Source organism: Mustela lutreola, chromosome 4 (genome assembly GCF_030435805.1).
Source record: "Mustela lutreola isolate mMusLut2 chromosome 4, mMusLut2.pri, whole genome shotgun sequence".
In the NCBI taxonomy this organism is placed as follows: domain Eukaryota; kingdom Metazoa; phylum Chordata; class Mammalia; order Carnivora; family Mustelidae; genus Mustela; species Mustela lutreola.
The window spans coordinates 119,535,271-119,555,919 of NC_081293.1; the positions used below are offsets into that span (position 1 = coordinate 119,535,271).

Below are 20,649 nucleotides of genomic sequence, written 5' to 3' on the forward strand. Positions count from 1 at the left end.
ACTCTAAATTTTAAGACTGTTAGTAGTCTTAACCCACTGATCCATTCCATCTCTTATTTTTGTTTCTATACCATGGTTTTACTTGTTAATTTAGGCAACCTTTTCCCCCCCTGTTGCTCAGCTTTTTCTTATGGAACAAGGTTTCTTCTCCATGTCAGAGTCCTACTTGTTGCCTCTGAGAGAGAGGAAGCATTCTGTAGTGGGAAGAGGGGACTGTGTCCTCTGCCTCTAATGTTCTGTGACTTTGTCAAATTGAATATGCCCTATTATCTCCGCATTGCCGGCTGCTTCCTATGACTTCTCAATGTTTACTCATAGTGCAGTCCACTCATTCGTTTCTGCTTTAATGTTCCGATCTAAGTGTTCTCATATGTTAATGAATGTGTTGTTTTTTGAGGGTATTTTGGGCTTTGTTTTCAATCAACAGTTTTTAAAAACCAGACTTTTTTTCCCTTTTTGAAAACCAGTTTCTGACATCATTTTCCTCCTGTAATGTTCTCCTTTCTTTCCATCCCACATCTCCCTGCAATTTGGAGCTTTTTTGATGATGTTATAGAACCCCCCAGAGCTTTTGGACATTTAATGTGATGCCCAATGCATTGCTTCTCTTCCAGAATGTTTGATGTGGGAGGACAGAGATCTGAGCGGAAGAAATGGATCCATTGCTTTGAAGGAGTGACCGCCATCATCTTCTGTGTGGCGCTCAGTGACTATGACCTGGTTCTAGCTGAAGATGAAGAAATGGCAAGTAGAGCTACTGTTGAAGATTAAGTGTGAAATCTGAAGGGCTGGAGATGTTGCCAAGAATTTTTTCTGAGAAAAATTCTTGAGTAATTCTTCTTAGTGCATGAATTATTTGAAAGTTCAGGCTTTTTTTTTGTTTTGTTTTTTTTCTCTCTCTCTCTAGCTCTTCTGTTTTTGTAATAAAAGGGAAGTATACTCACTCAAGAAGCACAGACCCCCAAAAGATGAAAAGACTGATAGTTAATCTCACTTCAACCCTCTGTGCTTAACTGTGCATTTCCTGTATGTGGTTCTCTACATAATGTCTGAAAGTAAAGTTAGTTCCCATAATAGTCCAAGGCTCATTTTTCTTAAATGTTACTTCTGTCAGCTGGTTATCTTTGATCCAGGTTATACTTTGCTATTGATGTGTAATTTTCAGATGTGTTCCAACATACTGTTAGAGGAAATATTTTTAAATAGAAATTTAAAATTCTGTCATTTTAAATTAATGTTAGTACACACTGGGGGGTGGGGGAAAGAGCTCACAATGTCACTTTTGTGTTTTTAAAATCAGGCACATACAATTACAGGGCAGTAGGTACACGATCCCATCATACATCCATTTCTCAATTTGGCACTATAAAATGTATCCATGCCCTTTTAGAAAACACAGGTACTAGAAGGGCTGGAAACAAGATTGGAGGTTTCCTTCCCTGATACACCATTATCTTTAGAGTATTGGGCTAATTGTGTCTCAGCTTGCTCAGTTTAATTTATTAATCTTTACAAAACCTCTCCTTGTCTTTTAATGGAAACTTTGATTCCCCCCGTAGCAGCAAGGTCTCTCCTCAGATGTTAGCACTCGGCAGCTGTACACTGCAGGGTCCCGAAGCCGGGGGTCCCCAGGCCCAGTGACCTGTGGTGGACACTCCATGAGCACCGGTGGAGTGCAAAACACATGCACCTCACCTGTAATCAAGTGTCCTTGTCCCTAAATGGCAGGAATGTATTTTTATGGTACGCGGGGTTTCAGCTGACTAAGCTCTGTTTTATTTTAGTGCTTTTTAAAAAGTAGTGCTTCTCCAAATCCTTGCCCTCATGACAGATAATATTCTTTTCTGTTACAGAATCGAATGCATGAAAGCATGAAGTTGTTCGACAGCATATGCAACAACAAATGGTTTACAGATACTTCTATTATACTTTTTCTAAACAAGAAGGATCTCTTCGAAGAAAAAATCAAAAAGAGCCCTCTCACTATTTGCTATCCAGAATACGCAGGTATGCTGCTCTCTGTGGATAACTTCTCAAATCATGGATCTCTAGAGAAAGTCCCCCTAATGCAAAATTTCAGTTATAGATTTTGAGTCTTTGCCTTTAAGGGAGAATAACTCTTACCTTTAAGGTAGATTATTAAACTATGCTCAAGGACAGATAGTTTCTTGAGGTGTAACTAAGATGATTGAAAATAGCATAGTTGTATGGAAAAGCTGTTAAGATCGTTTTCTGTGATTACTCCAAGTCTTCAGAAACTTAAAATACTGGTTTTTTTATCCAGTGACCAGATCTCCTGTCAGGTATGTGTGACGCACCCTAAGACAAGTCTGTGCACACAGCCGAATCTCAAACACCGATATACCCCTAAAGCAGTGCAGCATGTTACTACAAAGGAACATGAGCCGTAATTGTAGGGGATATCTGAAGAAGGAATCTGTGAAATTACTTAACTTTTCAGGGGAGTCAGGCAAAGGTTCGCAAGAAATCCTAGCACTGGTAATGAGACTGTTAATGGTCCTGTCACTTCCCTGCGGCAGGAAATGGTTCGCATGCCTGAGCGACAGTCCTGGCCTCCGATGATGAGCTCTTTGATCTTAAACAATGCCATTAATTTACCTGGGTCTCAGTACTCCATTTGTGAAATCAGAAGTTGAGTTAAAACTTGGTTTTAGTTGTGTTTCTTGGAACCTCTTGGGCTGCATTTGAAAAGTGGGTCCCAGAAATGGAGACAATTCTCTCTGCCACCAGGACATGCACACAGCATCTCTTTTATTAAAATCGAGTGACTTTGTTGTTAATCTGGTTTACATTTTGGGTTTCTGAATAAGATTTTATTTTAGTGAGGAGAACTCTGTGCCTCAAATAAAAAGAGTTTGACTACCACTGGTTTATAGGATTTGGTTCATTTAGCTAATTGATACAAGTTATTCACCCTCACTCCATCCTTTCTTTTAAGACTTTTTTTTTTTAAGATTTTATATATTTATTTACTTACTTACTTTTGCTTGAGACAGAGTGGGAGAAAGAGTGTGTACAAGCCAAGGGAAGAGCAGCGGGAAAAGCAGATTCCCTGCTGAACAGGAAACCTGACCTGTGCCACCTTTTTTTTTTTTAAAGTCTCAAGAACTTGTTTCATTATAAACACAATTTCAGTCTTACAGGGAGTACATTGTACAATGAATATTTACTGCCCTGTCACAGTCACTGATAAAACAGCTCTGTGATGGCAGTGCCTTCACATCTGTCTCCTGCAGGTGAGAACCCTGGAGCTCAGTGACCGTCCAGACCCACGTCTGTGGCACTCCTGCACCCAGACCCTTAACAGCCAGACCCCCACAATTAAATCCACACTAGAACCAAAGGGGAAGGTTCTTTGACAAATAGAATCACGCTATTTATTATTACAGGGTTTTTCGATGTGTACTCCAGGGTTAGACTTCATAATTATTTCACATAGTTGTTTACTTTTAAACGTTTTTCTTTTTGAAAGTCATAGTATCTGGTCACCTTGTTCTGAAACATTGTAGTGCTTCTTAGGAATAAAATTATAGTTCTGTCTCCAAATTTGATGTTAGCCAGAACCAGTGTGCCTCAGTTTTGCCTATACTTTCATCTTCCAGTTTATTTTTGTCATTTTCTATTATCAAGTAGCCATTCTGTGCTAATACTACCAGAGTGCTCCCATGAATCCATAAATACCACATACCAGTAGGGATTTCAGAGCCGCCAAGAATATTTCTCATGTTGTCACGTAATTTCCTCATGTGCCCAGGGTTAGGGCGTGCAATGAGGACTTGACACGATAATCCTGAGTTTTGATTCTGCTGCAGCACTGCAAGCACTGCTTGCTGCACCGTTTAATTCCCACGACTGTTGGCTTTCCACGGAAGAAGCCTGTATGGCCTCTAAACTATGTGGTTGGTTTCTCTCTACCACTGCCTGCTCCGCTTTCCCCCTCTTCTGCTTAAATATCCATATGTTGGCATTTCACCACATTCCATCTGCAACCTCTGATCCTTGAGCGCACTCTCCTTTCATAGTCTTGTTTATTCTCAACATGTTATATTCCAAGGTCGATTCTCATTTCTCTCTAGAGCCTCAGGCTTCCATTTCCAGCTGCTTGTTGAATATGTACATGCTTTTTAGCCCCTGAAACTCAAACTAAACTCATGGGATTTGTTTTCTCAAATCTCTTCTATCTCCCTTTCAGTGCTTCAGGTCTCCATTCGTGACCCAGGTTATCACCTATCCCTGCCTTTATACATGACGGTTCTAGCGCATGGAGAAAAGTTCTGTCACCTTCCCACCACATCCTTGCCAATCTTAATTAAAATCAGATGAGAAATGTGTTCATGAGTTTATTCATATATCTTGTAGCTCTTGGCACGGAGCAGTCTAGCTACCCATAATATATACAGCAAGTTGAGCTATGCACTCAGTGCAAGCTGTTTTCCCAAAGCATATTTTTAATTGACAGGTTGCATTAACTTCTATCCATAAGACACAGTTTATTGCTTTAGGAATTCAGAATATCAACCTTATTGTGATTTAATAAATTAAATTTTGATTTGTAAAGTATATGGTAGTCTGCTAGCAACCTGAGTTACATTAAAATGTAAACTTATTTTAACAATCTAGAAAAAGTATAAAAATTCCTAGAAACATACAACCTACCAAGACTGTGTCATGAAGAAATAGAAAATCTGTTCAGACCAATTACTTCATAATCATAACTTCCCAATAAGTAAGTCCATTACCAAGTGGCTTTACTGGTGTATCCTACCACCATTTACAGAAGAATACATACTAGTCCTTCTAAAACTCTTGCAAAAAAATGGAGGAGGAGGGAACACTTCCACACTCATTTTATGAGGACAGCATAACCCCAATACCAAAACCAGACAAGGATGACATAAGAAAATTATAGGCCAATATCCCTAATGAACATGAATGCAGAAATCCTCAATGAAATATTAGCAAACAGAATTCAGCAATCTGTTCAAAGGATCATACACCTGATGTAGTGGGGTTTATTCCAGGGACACAAGAGTAGTTTAACATTTGCAAATCAACATGATATACCACCTTAAAATTAAAAAGTCTTATCTCAAATGCAGAAAAACCCTTTGACAAAATTCAACATTCACTTATGATAAAAGCTCAGCAAAGTGGGTGCAGAGGGAATGTACCTCAGTATATAAAGGTTATACATTATAAACCTGCAGTTAACATCATACTTCCAACAGTGAAAAACTGCAATCCACTAAGATCAGGAACAAAACAAGGAATCCCTGTCTCGGCGCTTTTATTCAACATAGTATTAGAAGTGCTACCCAGAGCAGTTTGACAAGAAATAAAAGGCATCCATACTGGAAAGGAAGAAGGAATACCATCACTATTTACACATGACAGATATATATGAAACTCTAAAGACTTTACCAAACACCTATTAAACTAATCAATGAATTCAGTCAAATTGCAGGATACACGGTATATACACAGAAATATTTTGCATTTCCATACACTAGTAATGAAGTATCAGAAAGAAATTAAAATACTATTTACAACCGCATTAATACCTAGGAATAAATTTGAGGAATAAATAAATTAATACCTAGGAATAAATAAATATCTCTACACTGAAAACTACAAGACATTGGTAAGAGAAGTAGAAGAAGACCTAAATAAATGGAAAGATATTCCATGTTCATGGAAAAATACTGTTAAAATACCTCTACAACCCAGAGCAATCTGTGGGTACAATGCAATCCCTATCAAAATTCCAATGGCATTTTGTTTTCCCACAGAAACAGTATAAACAATCATAAAATTTGTGTGGAACCACAAAAGAACCCAAATAGCCAAAGCAATCTTGAGAAAGAACAGAGCCAGAGTCAGCATGTTCCCTGATTTTCAACTATATTATAAAGCTGTAGTAATCAACACAATATGGCATTGGTATAAAAATAGACACATATGTCTGAGGAACAGAATAGAAACTCTAGAAGAAAACCCACACACATATGATAAAAAAAATTTACAACATAGGAGCCAAGAGCACACACTGAGGAAAAGGCAGTTTCTTAAAAAAATTGTGCTGGGAAAACTGGACCACAGTATTACACCATACACAAAAATGAACTTAAAATGGATCAAAGACTTAAAATTAAGACTCCAAATCATAAAACTCCTGAAAGAAAACAAGCAGTGGCTCTGAGATATTGGTCTTGGTGATGCTGTTTTGGATCTAATATCAAAATTAAAGACAACAAAAGCAAAAAATATACAAGTAGGACCACATCAAACTGTAGAGCTTTTACACAGCACAGGAAACCATCAACAAAATGAAAAGTCAACCTATGGAATGGGAGAAGATATTTGCAAATCATGTATCTGATAACGATTAATACTGAAAACCTATCAAGAGCTTCAGCTCAATAGTAAAACACTAAAATATGGCTAGAGGCTTTGAATAGACATTTTTCCAAAGAAGACATACAGATGGTTGGCAGGTCCTTGAAGAGGGGCTTAAAATCACTAATCATCAGGGAAATGCAAATCAAAACCACAGTGAGCTATCACTTCACCTGTTAGAACAGGTATTAGCAAAGAAACAAGTGTGGTGAGGATGTAGAGAGGAGGAAACCCTCTTGCACTGTTGGTGAGAATGTAAATTGGTACAGCCACTATGGTAAATAGTATGGAGAGTCCCACAAAAAATAAAAATTGGAATACGATCTGGCAATTCAACTCCTGGGAATATTTCCAAAAAGAATGAAAACACTTGCACCGCCACATCTGTTGCAGCATTCTTTACAAAAGCCAAGATATGGAAAGTGGAGGGAAAGCACTTAGTATCACAGGTGGGAGTTGGTGTATAGGGTCCTGCCTGACACGTCGTGAGCCACAGATGGGGGAGAGAGGGTCTCGGAATAGCTTTACCAAGCAGGCTAACGGGATCCTGAAGCCAAGCAAGTAATTTTGTTATTACTGCAAAAGAGAGTTTTTTTTTTTTTTCCAGAAGGACCATTTTTGAGGTATTGTATATGTACATATATAAAATATATACATACGTGCACACTTAGCATAAATGTGAAGCTCACTGGATTTTAAAAAATGAAAATGCAGATATATTCACCATTTAGATCAAGAAACTGAATATTACCAGGTCCCCAGAACCCCTGTCATGCTCCTCCCAGTCTTAAGCAGTCACAACCCCCACCCTTCATACACACACACGCACGCGCATGCACGTAATTATGACTTTCATCATTTTTTATCAATTTTGATTGTTTTCCATCTTTTTCCAAACATCAGTTGAATCGTACAGTTATATACTCTCTGTGTCTGGCTTGTTCCGCAATGTGGTTCTGGACCTCCTTCATGCTGTGCATAGCAATAGTACTTTATCAATTCTCATTACTGTCTGGAAACTCATTGTGCAGCTACACAAGCTTTATTTGCCAGTCTACTGCTAATGAGCTTGAGGGTTGTTTCCTAACCTTGAAGTTGGTTCTGCCATGAATAGTCTTTTACAGGTCTTCTGATGAACATTTGTCTGTGGCTCTGTCAAGGGCACACTGAGATCCTATGGCTGCCTCGTGGAGTATGTGTGTGATTGTCTTTAGATACGGACTACTTCCTCAGTTCTTGTACTCAGAAGTCTTTAAGCTCATGGCCATAAGCCACATTGTAGACCCATGTACAATTTTTGAATAAAGAAAAATGGGAAAAGCTAATTGATATGTATAGAGAAAAGGGAATAAAAAGTTCTGATCAGCATTCAGCCAACATTCCTTGATCAACCATTAGGTTAGAAAGTAAATGACATGCCACCCTCAGGGAGAGTTGGCTCAGTATTGGGATGGAGCTTATAAGGGAGAAGAAAGGGAGATCTGGTGCTTGAATCTGGCAGGGACAGAGACCCTGGGGAGCATGGAATACCATGCTTTTGATTGTAGGGTTTCTTTGAAAGGCTGGCTGACAGTCATGAAAAAGTAATTAACATTGGGTATTTTTCATTTAGAAGAAATCATTTCTCTTATCCCCAAAGGAAAAATACAGGGACCAAATCCACATATTTTGTATGTATGAAACAGACTTCAGTATTTGCAGGTCCATTTTGCTTAAGCATGCACTCATTTTAATTCTTCGCCTGGTGTTTTTCTTGCCTTTTCCTATCTCAGGCTCAAACACATATGAAGAGGCAGCTGCATATATTCAGTGTCAGTTTGAAGACCTCAATAAAAGAAAGGACACAAAGGAGATATACACCCACTTCACATGTGCCACAGATACTAAGAATGTGCAGTTTGTTTTTGATGCTGTAACAGATGTCATCATAAAAAATAATCTAAAAGATTGTGGTCTCTTCTAAGTTTTGCAGTTAATGGGGAAAAAATGCATTTTCAAACCAAATGAGTGCTTATATGGGGATCTCTCTAAACTAGAGTCTTGCAGCAACACGGGAATGTAGTATACGGCAAATGCATCTGGGACCTGACCAAAGTTGTTCTGTTGTGTCTTTTTTTAACTGAAAGGAGCAGAAGGACCTTTCTTAAATGTGAGAAGTGGTCCTGCAGTGTGAAACTAAGGGCAGTGTTAACGCTCGGCTCTAGTGTATTGATGATTTCTGCGTAAGTGTAAATATGCAAATGTATGTATACATGTATTTATAACTTTAGTTTTCCACACTACTTTTAGGCTTTAAGAGTGGCAACTTAAGATTCTAGCGTGATGGCTTTGGTAATATCAGAAATATTAGGTACTTTGTACTGAATGACAGACTATTACTTTGTTTGCCAGTTTTAAACAGCTTTATTTATGTTCCTGTCCTGTAAATTTTTAAGTACAGTAATTAAAAATAGGAAACATTGCAGTCCTTATCTTGATTATATGTATACTTATAATTCTAAAGTTATTTGTACAAACATTGCACAGACTATTTTAATAACATGATTTGTTCTTTAAATTCAGTGTGTTTTACTGAAATGTTCTTCAGAGGATGACTATACCTGCCTTTGGATCAGTTATGAAAACATTGTATGCATTTTAATTTTTCTTTTAAGAGTGCATGCTGATCTGATTCTACATTGAATTTGGTTTGAAAAACTAAAAATTTCAGATTTTTGAGGATATACTCTTAGACTTACTGTAAACACTTAATTTTTATTCAGTTGGTTTGTTTTCACTTTGAATTTTAATATTTGGATGGTATTCATGCATTTCCTTAAAAGGTGATGCCAGATTAATTTTTATACACTTTAAATAACTACATTTTTATTTATAACTAAGTTTAGGTGGATTATCGAGAGCATTTTGTGGGTAAAAAATATGTCCGCATAATGAATTTTGAGATATTCATTTGTGTATTTCCTTTGGGAAATCCCTTGTACCTAGAACACATGATAGTTCCTTATTTGGAAGATAACAAGAAAGACCTTTGATTATTCTGCTGCTGATATAATGCAAGCTTTAAATTCATACGTATAACTCGTTTCAAATTTAATTATCACACTATACTAAAATTACTTTTTTCCCTTAGACTATTCAGAGTTCCTCCACTTGCTTGAGTTAATCTTTTAAAATTATACTATTATTTCTGAGTCTGAAATGGGCAATTACACTTAGAAAATGAGTAGTAGTATTTAATAAAGTCAGTGACTGTATGTATCCTGAAATAAGTCTTAAATGTCAGCTCGATATTGAATTTTGATAGCCTTTTCTTTTGATTCTTCACAATGTGTCTCTGTGACCTCATTTCAACAACATGAACAGCATTCCCTACGCTCCGTCTGTTTTGTGTCTTCATCTTGAAGAAGTCCTTCAGTAAGCTCTGTGGATAAGTACTTTCTAAGTTGAGTTATGTGCTGTCATTTTGTTGGAGTGTATTTCTTGACGTATATGTGTACGTATGTGTGTATGGGGGTAACCACAGACTACATTTTCACCTGTTCTATTTTGGGGATTCGTTTTTCTTCTTTGTAAAGAAATTTGAAGTTATCACACTTTTCTTAAATGTGTTAGTTTAGATTCTTTATGTGCCTTTCACAAAAGATATGTTCTCATTAATTTTACCGATGAAAGACCTGTAACATCCATATTGTGAAGCTATGTATGAGATTCACCTGTACTAAGAATAAATTTGAATCACGAGAAATACTGTTTAAAAAGCCACAAAGAAGCACATCTTGGTGACCATCATTGGTGAATTCCTGAACTTTATTCTGTGTAATTGTGTTACTAATAAATCCTAATAAATTTAAATTTTTAAAATTTTACAAACCTGTTGGCTAAACACATGTTTTGCATGAGGATTTAAGTATCTCTCTAGAAAGTCCATTTCTCCAGTGTCCTTGCTATCTTTTTGCAATTTCATCTACTCCAGAAGCTTGAGTAAATTTTTGGGCCCTAAGTTTTCCTCATGAACTATGGTGTCACATTTAGGACTGCCTGCTTGATATCCCCTTCTGAGAATGTACTGCCTGCTCCAAGCCCATATGCACCAAACCGTCTTCATTCTACCATTAAACTAGTTCTCACCTCCGGGTGTAGCCCACTCAGTACCATCATTTATTCAATCCCTTAGTGGGGAACTTTTTAGCCCTCATCTCCATCTCTAATAAGCCACCATCTTGCTCACAAGTCTACTTATCTAATGCCTCACTGGATTTTATTTTTTTCTTTATCTTTACATTCTTTACATTCCTACTGAATGCAAGTTTTTGCTTAACTCCCACAGGAAATGGCTTATTAAATTTCCGGCCTCCCATTTCTCCCTTCTCTAACCCAGGCCAGTTATCCCAATATAGAACTGCAGCTGTGTTATCGTCTGTGCATTGACCTGCATTGGCTCTGACCTGTCAGTAAAATCAAATTTAACTTCGCTTCCTATTCAGGGCTCTTCCATCATGTGAGCCCAGTTCATTACATTTCCACTCTTCTCTTGCACTACATCTTAATAGTACTTTGTGCATAGCCTGGGTTTTTTTCCCTCAAGCATCTGTCTACATACAATGTGAGATATGCGATATGCTTAAAACAATGTTCAGAACATGGGAAGTGTTCACTCATATCTGCTAATGTTATTTTTATTTATTAGGACTTTTGTTTATGATATCTTTTTTTAGACTCATCTGGCATCTTCTTTAATCTGCCCTTTTGAGAACTCCATGGCTCTAGTAGAGTTGCCAGTCCTCCATGGCATAGACTCAAGCCTGACCAGTCCTAATTTACTGTCACTAGGCATGTGACCCCAAATGAACCAGTTGTAGTCCCGGTTCTCATCCCTAAGTTTCTAAAAGCTGTTCTGGTTTCTAAAATTCCCTTCATTTCTGTACCCTTCTAAAAGACTACTTATATGCTTGATCTTATTCATTCGAATTCAATCACTTACTGAAAAAGTCCTGAATAAAATGTGTATGTTCTTACCCGAATAGCAAAGTAACCATAAGACCAGAAAAGTCTCAGAGAGGTTAATTAGGCTTAAAAATAAGGTTAAAAGGCTCAGAGAGGTTGAGCAAGATCAAAGTTTCAAATCTTTGAAACTTCTGTGGCTTCTGACTTCATGTCTGTTATAGAACTCTTAAGAATGTGACCTTATTTCCAGAAAATGTATAAATAGTGTGCCCCCACTCTTAACCTTCTGAGTTTATCTGAACCACAACACTTTTTTAGATTAAAAATACACAAGATAGGGCAAAGCTGGAGGCATCATGCTGCCTGATCCTGAACTATATTACAAAGTTAAAGTAATCAAAATAGTATGGAATTGACATAAAAAGAGACACACAGATCTGAGGAATAGACTAGAGAATTCAGAAACCCATGCATTTATGGTCAGGTAATTTACAACAGAAGGGCTAATAACATACAAAGAGGAAAGGACATTCCTCAATAAATGGTGTTGGGAAAACTGGACAGCCATATGTGAAAGAATGAAATGAAATGACCACTATCTTAAAACACACACACACAAATTGAATGGATTGAAGACTTGGATATAAGACATGAAACCTGAAAACTAAAGAAACATGGTTACGTCCTAACATTGGTCTTGGCAATGCATTTGGGATCTGATGCCAAAATTAAAAGGCAACAAAAGCAAAAATACACAGGTAGGACTACAAACTGAAAAGATACTGTGCCACAAAGGAAACAAAATGAAAAGGCAACCTAGGGAATGGGAGAATACATTCACAAATCCTATCTAGTAAGGAGTTAATATTGAAAAGATAGAACTCCTATAACTCAATAGTAAAAATCAAACAAATTGACTTTGAAAAGGGCAGAGGATCTAAATAGACATTTTTCTAAAGAAAATTTACAGTTGGCCAACAAGTTCATGAATGTGCTCAGCATCACCAATGATCAGAAAAAAATGCAAATTAAAAATCACAATAAGCTATTGCATCATACCTGTTAGAATGGCCATTATCAAAAAGACAAGAAATAATAAGAGTTGGTGGGAATGTGGGGAAAAAAGAGAAGACTTGTGCATTCCTGGTAGAGAATGTAAATTTGTGCAGCCACTGTTGAGAACAAGTATAGAAGTTCCTCCAAAAAATTTAAAAAATAGAGCTATAACATCATCCAGCAATTTCACTTCTGAAGAAAACAAAGACAGTAATTAAAAAGATATATATATCTCTCCCCATGTTCATTGCAACATTATTTACAGTATTCAAGATATGCAAGATATGAAAACAATCTAAGTGTCTAGCAACAGATGAGTGCATCAAGAAAATGTGTGTGTGTATATATATGTGTGTATCTATATCCACATACATATACATAATGAATATTTTTCAGCCATAAAAAGAATGAAATCTAGCATTTTGCAACAACATTGATGGACCCTGAGAACACTATGCTAAGTAAAATAAGAGTAAAAGACCAAATACTATATGATCTCATTTATATGTTGATTAAAAAAAATAAAAAGGTAAGAAAAAAGAAACTGGGGCCCCTCACTGGCTCAATCAGTTAAGCATCCAATTCTTCCTTTCAGCTTAGGTCATGATCTGGTGGGTTGCAGGATCCAGCCCTGCATCGGACTTTACCCTCAGCAGGGAGTCTGCTTGAGATTCTCTCCCTCCGCCCCTCCCCCTGCGTGTGCTCTCTCTCCCTTTCTCTGCCCCCTCACCCCACCTCTCAAATGAATAAGTAAACCTAAAAGAAAGGAAAGAAGGAGAGAAGAGGGGAGGGGAGAGGAGGAAATGAAGAAAGGAAAAAAGGAAAGGAGGAAGAAAGATAAGGAAGGAAGGAAGGGAGGGAGAAACAAAGAAGCTCACTGATAAAGAGAACAGATTGGTGGTTGCCAGAACAGAGTGGTGGGCAAAATGAGCAAAAGAAGTTAACACGTACAAACTTCCAGTTATAAAATATGTTATGGAGAGATCATGTGCAGCATGACAATGATAATGAATACAGTATTGCATATTTGAAAGTCTGAGAGAGTAAATCTTTAAATTTCTCATCACGAAAAAAGTTTTGTAACTCTGTGAGGTGATAGATGTCAACTAAACATTGGGTGATCATTTCACAATATATACACAAATATCAAATTATATTGCATACCTGAAACTAATACTATATGTCAAATATATCTCAACAAAAACTTAAATATGATACCTGTTATATCTTATACCCAACCTATTTATGGTATCTTAACATTCATTAGATTTGAAGCTACTTAAGAGTATGAACAGTTTTAGATGTTTTACTTCATGTATGATCTTCTGAACCAACCGTGATGCCTTGTGTAAATGAATTTAATTAATAACGTCATCAATGTTATAGCTGTTACTATTTTCACTGCTCAGTGTGCTTTCTTAGAGGCCAGTAGAGAATGGTGATGAGGGCCTAGGCTCTGGCATCCAGTCTGGCTTCAAATCTTGGCTCTATTTCTTATTCCTTGGGTAACCTTGGGCAATTTATTTAATCTTTATCTATTCCCTTTTTATCACCTGAAAAAAATAGAGATTAACTAATCAGACCACTAATCTTAATGGTTGTCAGTATTTAATAAGTTCACAATGCATATGAAGCTCTGAGAAGTGAGCCTGGCACGGGACAATCAATGTCTCTGTTATTTGATTATAAAGAATATTTAATTTGGTGGTGCCTTTAAAATCATAATCAGTGTTGACCAGTGCTTGTTGCTATGAGCCTTGGATGAAATGCCTCAGAAGCAATATAACCACTGTGATTCATCTTCATAGTGAAAACCTCTGAGTGTCTCACATGGATATTGATAGACTGGAACAAGTGAAGCAGGACTGAAAATGTATCTTTTTTTAATTCAACTTCAGGATCCACGTCTTGTTTTCATGTAACCAAAAATACGAGAGATTTAGGTTATTTTAAAGTTGATTTGGGAAGTTTGGGAAGTTTTTTTCTTGTTAGTTGCTTTCCCAAACCCTATCTTAATAGTTAAAATGCCCTTCTATATCACGAGTTTTAGATTTCACAACTCCATTGGCCTGTTTCCCAGGCATTTTTCCTTTAACCAGTACCGCTTGCTTTGGTGTCTGTTGTGATTTCTATTATTTACTTGGATTTCTTAGTTACATTAAAAGTTGTGAAACACATTTCATCAAGTACAGAAACACCCAAATGTGCACAGGCAGGAAGCTGCTGGCAGCACACAGAGCGGGGCTGAAGAGCCCCGCCCTGGGACACAGGCATTCCATGTAATAAATCTTCTCAGGACCATTTTGAAGGACAGATCGTTCCAGCTTCCCTGATTTACTGGCTGTCTTCCTAAGCTCCATACCAACAGTGAGTGCAAACACTTCCATTGCCAAGAGACAGTTCTTTAAATTAAAAATGCATGGTTTCATTGATGAAAATGGAGACAGTAGTGTTGAGCAAAGCATGTACAGAAGATCGAGACTGATTTGATGACCATTTTCGCAGGTGATAAGTGCCACTTTTAAAGAAAGTGGTGCTGTTTCCCCTGGATTGCTTAGCACCTCACCTAAAAGAAAGCAGAGTAAGACAGACCAGGACTGTCGATAACCTAAGAATTAAGGCCAAAGCTCTTCCAACGGCAGTGTCTTTGAACAGATTCTTAAAATTAATTTTATTCCTGCATACGCTATATTCGCATTCCCTATCTTACCAGGACTTTCTTTTTTTAATTAGATCTGCAATTTTGGAGTTCATTTTTACTAAATTGAGAGATGTTTGTACAATTTCACTGTAAAGCTAGTCTTAAAGTAAGCCATTTGGAAGATTAGATACTACCTAGAATTTTATGTTAGGCACTCTCGAATTTTAATTATTTTCTGTGCAACTCCTCAGTACAGCTTCAATCCTTTCCTTACTTTTGAAATAAAAATAGGTGTGAAGTTAAAACTATTTCCAGACAATTCTCTCCTTAATTTTTATTACATTAAATAGTACTGGGTTCCAGGTCATGATGGCAACATAGGAAGATCTTGAGCTCATCTTTCACAGACACACTGAATTTATAGCTACATATGGAACAATTTCCTCAAAACAAAACACAAAAATACAGAACAAAACAGTAAAACCCCAAAAACGAGCTGTGCAACTCCTAAACACTGAGTGAATGAGGGGAAAATACCCCATACTCAAGTGGGTAGGAGAGATGAAGTCACAATCTCACCATAAAACCCATTCCTAGCAGGTCTACCCACAACAAGGAAAAATCTCAAAACCCCATACTTCTTTGTGAAAAACTAACCTGACATTGAGCACCACAACTTCTAACACCTGCACCTGAGTGATGAGCCCCCAAAACATCCAGCTTTGAAAGCCAGAGGGGCTTGCATCCATGAAACCCACCAGACTATAGTGAACGGAGAACACACTTCTTAAAGGGCTCTCAAGTGCACAGACTCATCCACCAGTACCCGGTGCGTAGACAGCTGACTGAAAAGTGCCCAGACTTTTATGAAAGAGGCTTGTTTGCTTATCTTAAAGCATCAGCCTGAGGGTAGGCATCTAAGTCAACATTCATCTTACTGAATTGCTCTCTGGAGATGGAAGCCAGTAGGCACCATCTTTGTGCCCTCCCTCTGCCTCACTCCAGCTTGTTATTGTCTCCTGCAAAGGAGTTTATACCCTCATCTGGTGCCCTGACTTTAATGGCTGCTGCCCAGAGAACAGCTCCAGAACACCTTGCTCTGGTGACCAGGGGGCTTATTATGCTCATGCTTCACACAGGAGAGGAACAGAGGAAGTGTTCTTAACTGGCTACTGCCCCTAGAGCACTGCACGAGGCCATAGACTGAGGCCCTCAGTACCTCTGTGAAAGAGGCCCCCTAGTTCGTCATACCCCCAGCCCGAGAGTCTGGCTAATTGAACACACATCTGAGGGCCAGCCGTAAGCCTCTCCAGTGACCCTGAAGAGCTGGCACTGTCTCTGTGCTCTCTCTCTGCTTTGCTCTTGAGTGACAGAGTCTTCTAGAGGGGAGCTTGTACGTGTGTCTGGTGTCCCAGTTTCTGTGACTGTCACCCGGGGTTGCCCCTTGATTCCTTGTCTCTGGTAGCCCAAGAGAGCTTGCTTTCGTGGGTTTCATGGGAGTTAAAAAAAATGGAGAAACAGTTCTCAGCTAGTTACCACCCTCGGGGTATGACACCAACAACAGACTGAAAAACAGTCTTTCTGGAAGTGCCTATTTACTTTTCCTGAAGCCTCAGCCTAAGAGACAGGCTCCTAATATAGCACACTTCTAGGGCTCTACTGAGCTGCTCTCTAGGGAGCCAGGGCAGTGGACCGTCCCTCTATGCATTCTCTTTCTGCCTCACTCCAGGTCATCAGTATTTCCTGGAAAGGAGCTTATCCAGTCATTTGGTACCTAACTTTTGCCACTGCTACCCAGAGGACACCTCTTGGACACCTGGCTGTGGTGGCCAGTAAGACTTCAGACTTGTAGTCCCACAGAACTGTATATATTTTCACACTTTAAAAACTGCTGCCTGATTGAACTAATAAATTTGGTAAAATTGCAGGATACAAAATCATACAAAAGTCTGTTGCATTTCTATGCATTTGTATACACTAATAACAAACTATGAGAATGAAATTAAGAAAACAATCCCATTTATAATTGCATCAAAAAGGATAAAATACCTAGGAATAAATTGAAGCAAAGAGGCCCACTGAACACTGTGACACTGATCAAACAAATTGAAGAAGACTCAAATAAATAGAATGATTATCCAAAGTAATCTACAGATTCAGTGCAATCCCTATCAAAATACCAAAAGCATTTTTCACAGAAAGAGAATGAACAATCCTAGAATTTGCATAAAACCACAAAAGACTCCAAATAGCCAAAGCAATCTTAAGAAAGAACAACAAAGCTGGAGGCATCATGCTGCCTAATTTCCAACTACATTACAAAGCTACAGTAATCAAAACAGTGTGGTATTGACATGAAAATAGACAAACAGATCTGAGGAACAGAACAGGGAGCCCAGAAATAAACCCATACATATATGGTCAATTAACACACAATAAAGGAGACAAGAATACATGACAGAGAAAGGACAGTCTCTGTAATAGATAATGTTGGGAAAACTGGATAGCTACATGCAAAAAGGATGAAACGGAACCACCATTTTACACTATACACAAAAAGTAACTGAAAATGAATGAAAGACCTGAACGTACGACTGAAACCATACAACTCCTAGAAGAAAACATAGGCAGTAAGTAACTTGACTTTGGCCTTAATGACTTTTTAGATCGGACACCAAGAGCAAAGGCAACAAAAGCAGAGGTTGACAGGTAAGGCTACATCCAACTATAAAGCTCTGCACAGCAAAGGAAACCATCAACAAGAAGAAAAGACAATCTACATAATGGGAGAAAATATTTGCAAATAAATAAAGAGCTCCTACAGCTCAATAGCAAAAATACAATCCAACTAAACAAGTGGGCAGAGGATCTGAATAGATATTTTCCTGAAGATGACATATGGATGGCCGATGGGTCTGAGAAAAGGTGCTCAACATCATTAATTATCAGGGAAGTGCAAATCAAAACCATGATGGTTATTATCAAAAAGACAAGAAATAACAAGTGTTGATGGAAGAAATCTAAGCTTCTCCATGGATGAATGGAGAAAGAAAATGTGAATCAGTAATCTGTAGCCTGTGGAATGCAAACCATCCTGGCAGCAAATTCATTCATCTAATTTGTGCTGGACTCACTTTTTAGCATTCTACTACAGAATAGCATAGGTCTTTTTGTTTATTTGTTTTTAATAAAAAAGATAAATACCTGTCAATATAAGTGACCATTTCTCAAGCAAGACAGCTTTAATTAATTCTATCAACTAGTTAATTAATTAATTAATTCTAATGAATAGAATGTTTGTGCAGGCTTGGGCATACATTTTATTCCATTCCAAAATTCTCTATTACAGTAGAGTACCAATTAATTTTAACCGTGCATCTGTTCTTCAAAAGGAAGCTTATCTAAAGTCTAATAATTAATGACTGAAGCTAGATGGGAAAACTTGGAGCCACTATAGTGGGACCCTTTCTTCTAAGACCACCACCTTTAATCTTCTGCACCTAAGACTTCTATGTGTAGATTTAAAACAACAGAGTTCCAAACGGAGTCCCTTGAAAAATTTTACTAGTGTAATAAGATTCATTCAAGACCATAAACCTGTACATAGTTTTAAATATACTACAGATAATATCTCCTCTAACATGTTAAGTATATATTAAAAATGCATAGATATGATATCTACTCAGCGCCTGAAGTAACAGGCATTTACAGGGCATTACTGATGCTTTCATTTAGTCCTTAGAAGAGTCCTGCAAAGTTACTGATTAAAGTTCCATTTTTTCAGATAAGGAGACAAATGAAGAAAGATTAAGTATCTGGTAGAATGCTGACCACTTGTAAGGTGGCAGAGAAAGCTAAAATTCAGGGCCTCAGATCATTTGTTGACCGTGTTTTCAAAATGCGGTGGCATAAAGATGTTTTCCCTGAGTGCCACAGGTATACAGCAGCGTATCTCCGATGCTGTTGCCTAAGCAGACGTTACTAAGTGTGCATGGTGCACACTAGCATACAAATGGCAATGTGTCTAGTGTGGAAAGGCAGGAAAAGAAGCCTAGCATGTTAATCCATTGTTTTCCCAACACTGGATCTGTGCTAACGCAGCAGCTATGACCCATATGTGATTACAGAGCACGTGAAATATAGCTGGTCCAAACTGAGATGGGCAGTAGGAGCAACACACACACACACAGCTTATACAAAAAAGAATGCACATGTTAAACTAACATTTTGGATACAATGGGTTAAATGAAATGTATCTTTAGAATTCTACCTCTTCTTACATTGTTCATGAGGGTACTGCAATATATAAAATATTCAAGCATCTAGAATTATATTTCTACTTGAAAAGTAAAACACTTTTTTTCTTCCACAACTTGATTTGCATTCCATGGGAAAGTTCCCAACTTTTTAGAGAAGCATATACCATAGATAAAAAGCTTAGATGTGAAGACTATTCCAGTTCTGAAATGGTATGGTTTGATGTAGTATGGCCTTTTACTGTGGGCGGAGGGGGCCTAGCTCATTCTCACTTCAAATATGTCAGCTGTAATAAGAGAGAGCAATACACACTTTAAAAATCCATACTCTAAAACTGAATTTTTAAATTAGCTCTGTTGTTATTTTTAGTTCCAATACATGGAGTAGAAGTAGACCCATCAGAGTACCGGAAAATTACTAAGCCCTGGTTTACAAACCCATCTCTTTACTGTTCTTTAGCCAAATCACAAGATTTGTTCCTGTTGTTGTTTTTTAATGTTGTTATTGTGTTTTGTTTTTTAATATGTTTCAGTTCCCTTAGCCAAATTCCTTTCTTCCTCCACACCTCCTACAGAACTGGGCTGAGCACAGTCATGCATTAAAAAAGCTTCTGAACTTTTTTCAGAAAGAGTTGCTTCCCTGGAGCTGCAGAGGAGGACAGGAATTTCATATTCTGCAGGACTAAAATCATAATAGCATATCAAATATTCCAATGCCTTTGATGCATATTTTGTTCTTTGATAAAGACAAAAGTCAGCAAGAAGATCGCATCTTTTCTCAAAGTTTTAATAAAATCACATCTGTTTATCTATACAATTGAAGCTTTCTAGATTCTCAAACTTCCCTCAGGATTCAAGCTCATTAGTTCAATAGCATCAATCTGAGAAAGGTTATTATACATATGTGCATATTTTAGCTACACTCCTCTTTAGAATATACATGTATAAGTCACCCCATGAGAAACACCACAGTTTTCTATGTGGCACAACATGCACCAAATAAAAGTTAGCAGTATCAGAATATGGGAATAAGTTCATTTGTCATTAGCTGAAACCATCAAGACACTAGGCATTTTAGAACAATATCTAGGTATATTTTTTAAGTTTTGGAAGAGCCCAAATGATTAAACCTTATTTAAGTTGCTTTAACAATTAGGAAGAAAAAACCCCTATTTTTATATAAACTTAATTGTAGCTTGATTAAATCTTTATATATCCAATAAAGGCATTAAGAATCAAGTAAATTTATCTCCCTATTTTTATATCAAACAATATAATGTTTTAAAGAATAAATTTTTTAATCAAATCATCATGCACACATGAATACAAGTTTTA

General features: G+C 37.5%; 1 protein-coding gene across 5 annotated transcripts in view; it reads left to right on the plus strand.

The window, feature by feature from the left end:
* GNAI1 (G protein subunit alpha i1) overlaps positions 1 to 10,287 on the plus strand; it is an 82,698-nt gene extending 72,411 nt beyond the window's left edge. For all 5 annotated transcript variants that reach the window (XM_059170952.1, XM_059170951.1, XM_059170953.1 and 2 more), the window contains 3 exons: positions 615 to 744; positions 1,854 to 2,007; positions 8,190 to 10,287. In XM_059170952.1, the coding sequence (XP_059026935.1) occupies positions 615 to 744; positions 1,854 to 2,007; positions 8,190 to 8,380 (475 nt within the window). In that variant the 3' untranslated portion in view covers positions 8,381 to 10,287. The remainder of the gene's footprint in view (positions 1 to 614; positions 745 to 1,853; positions 2,008 to 8,189) is intronic.
* The last annotated feature ends 10,362 nt before the right edge of the window (positions 10,288 to 20,649 follow it).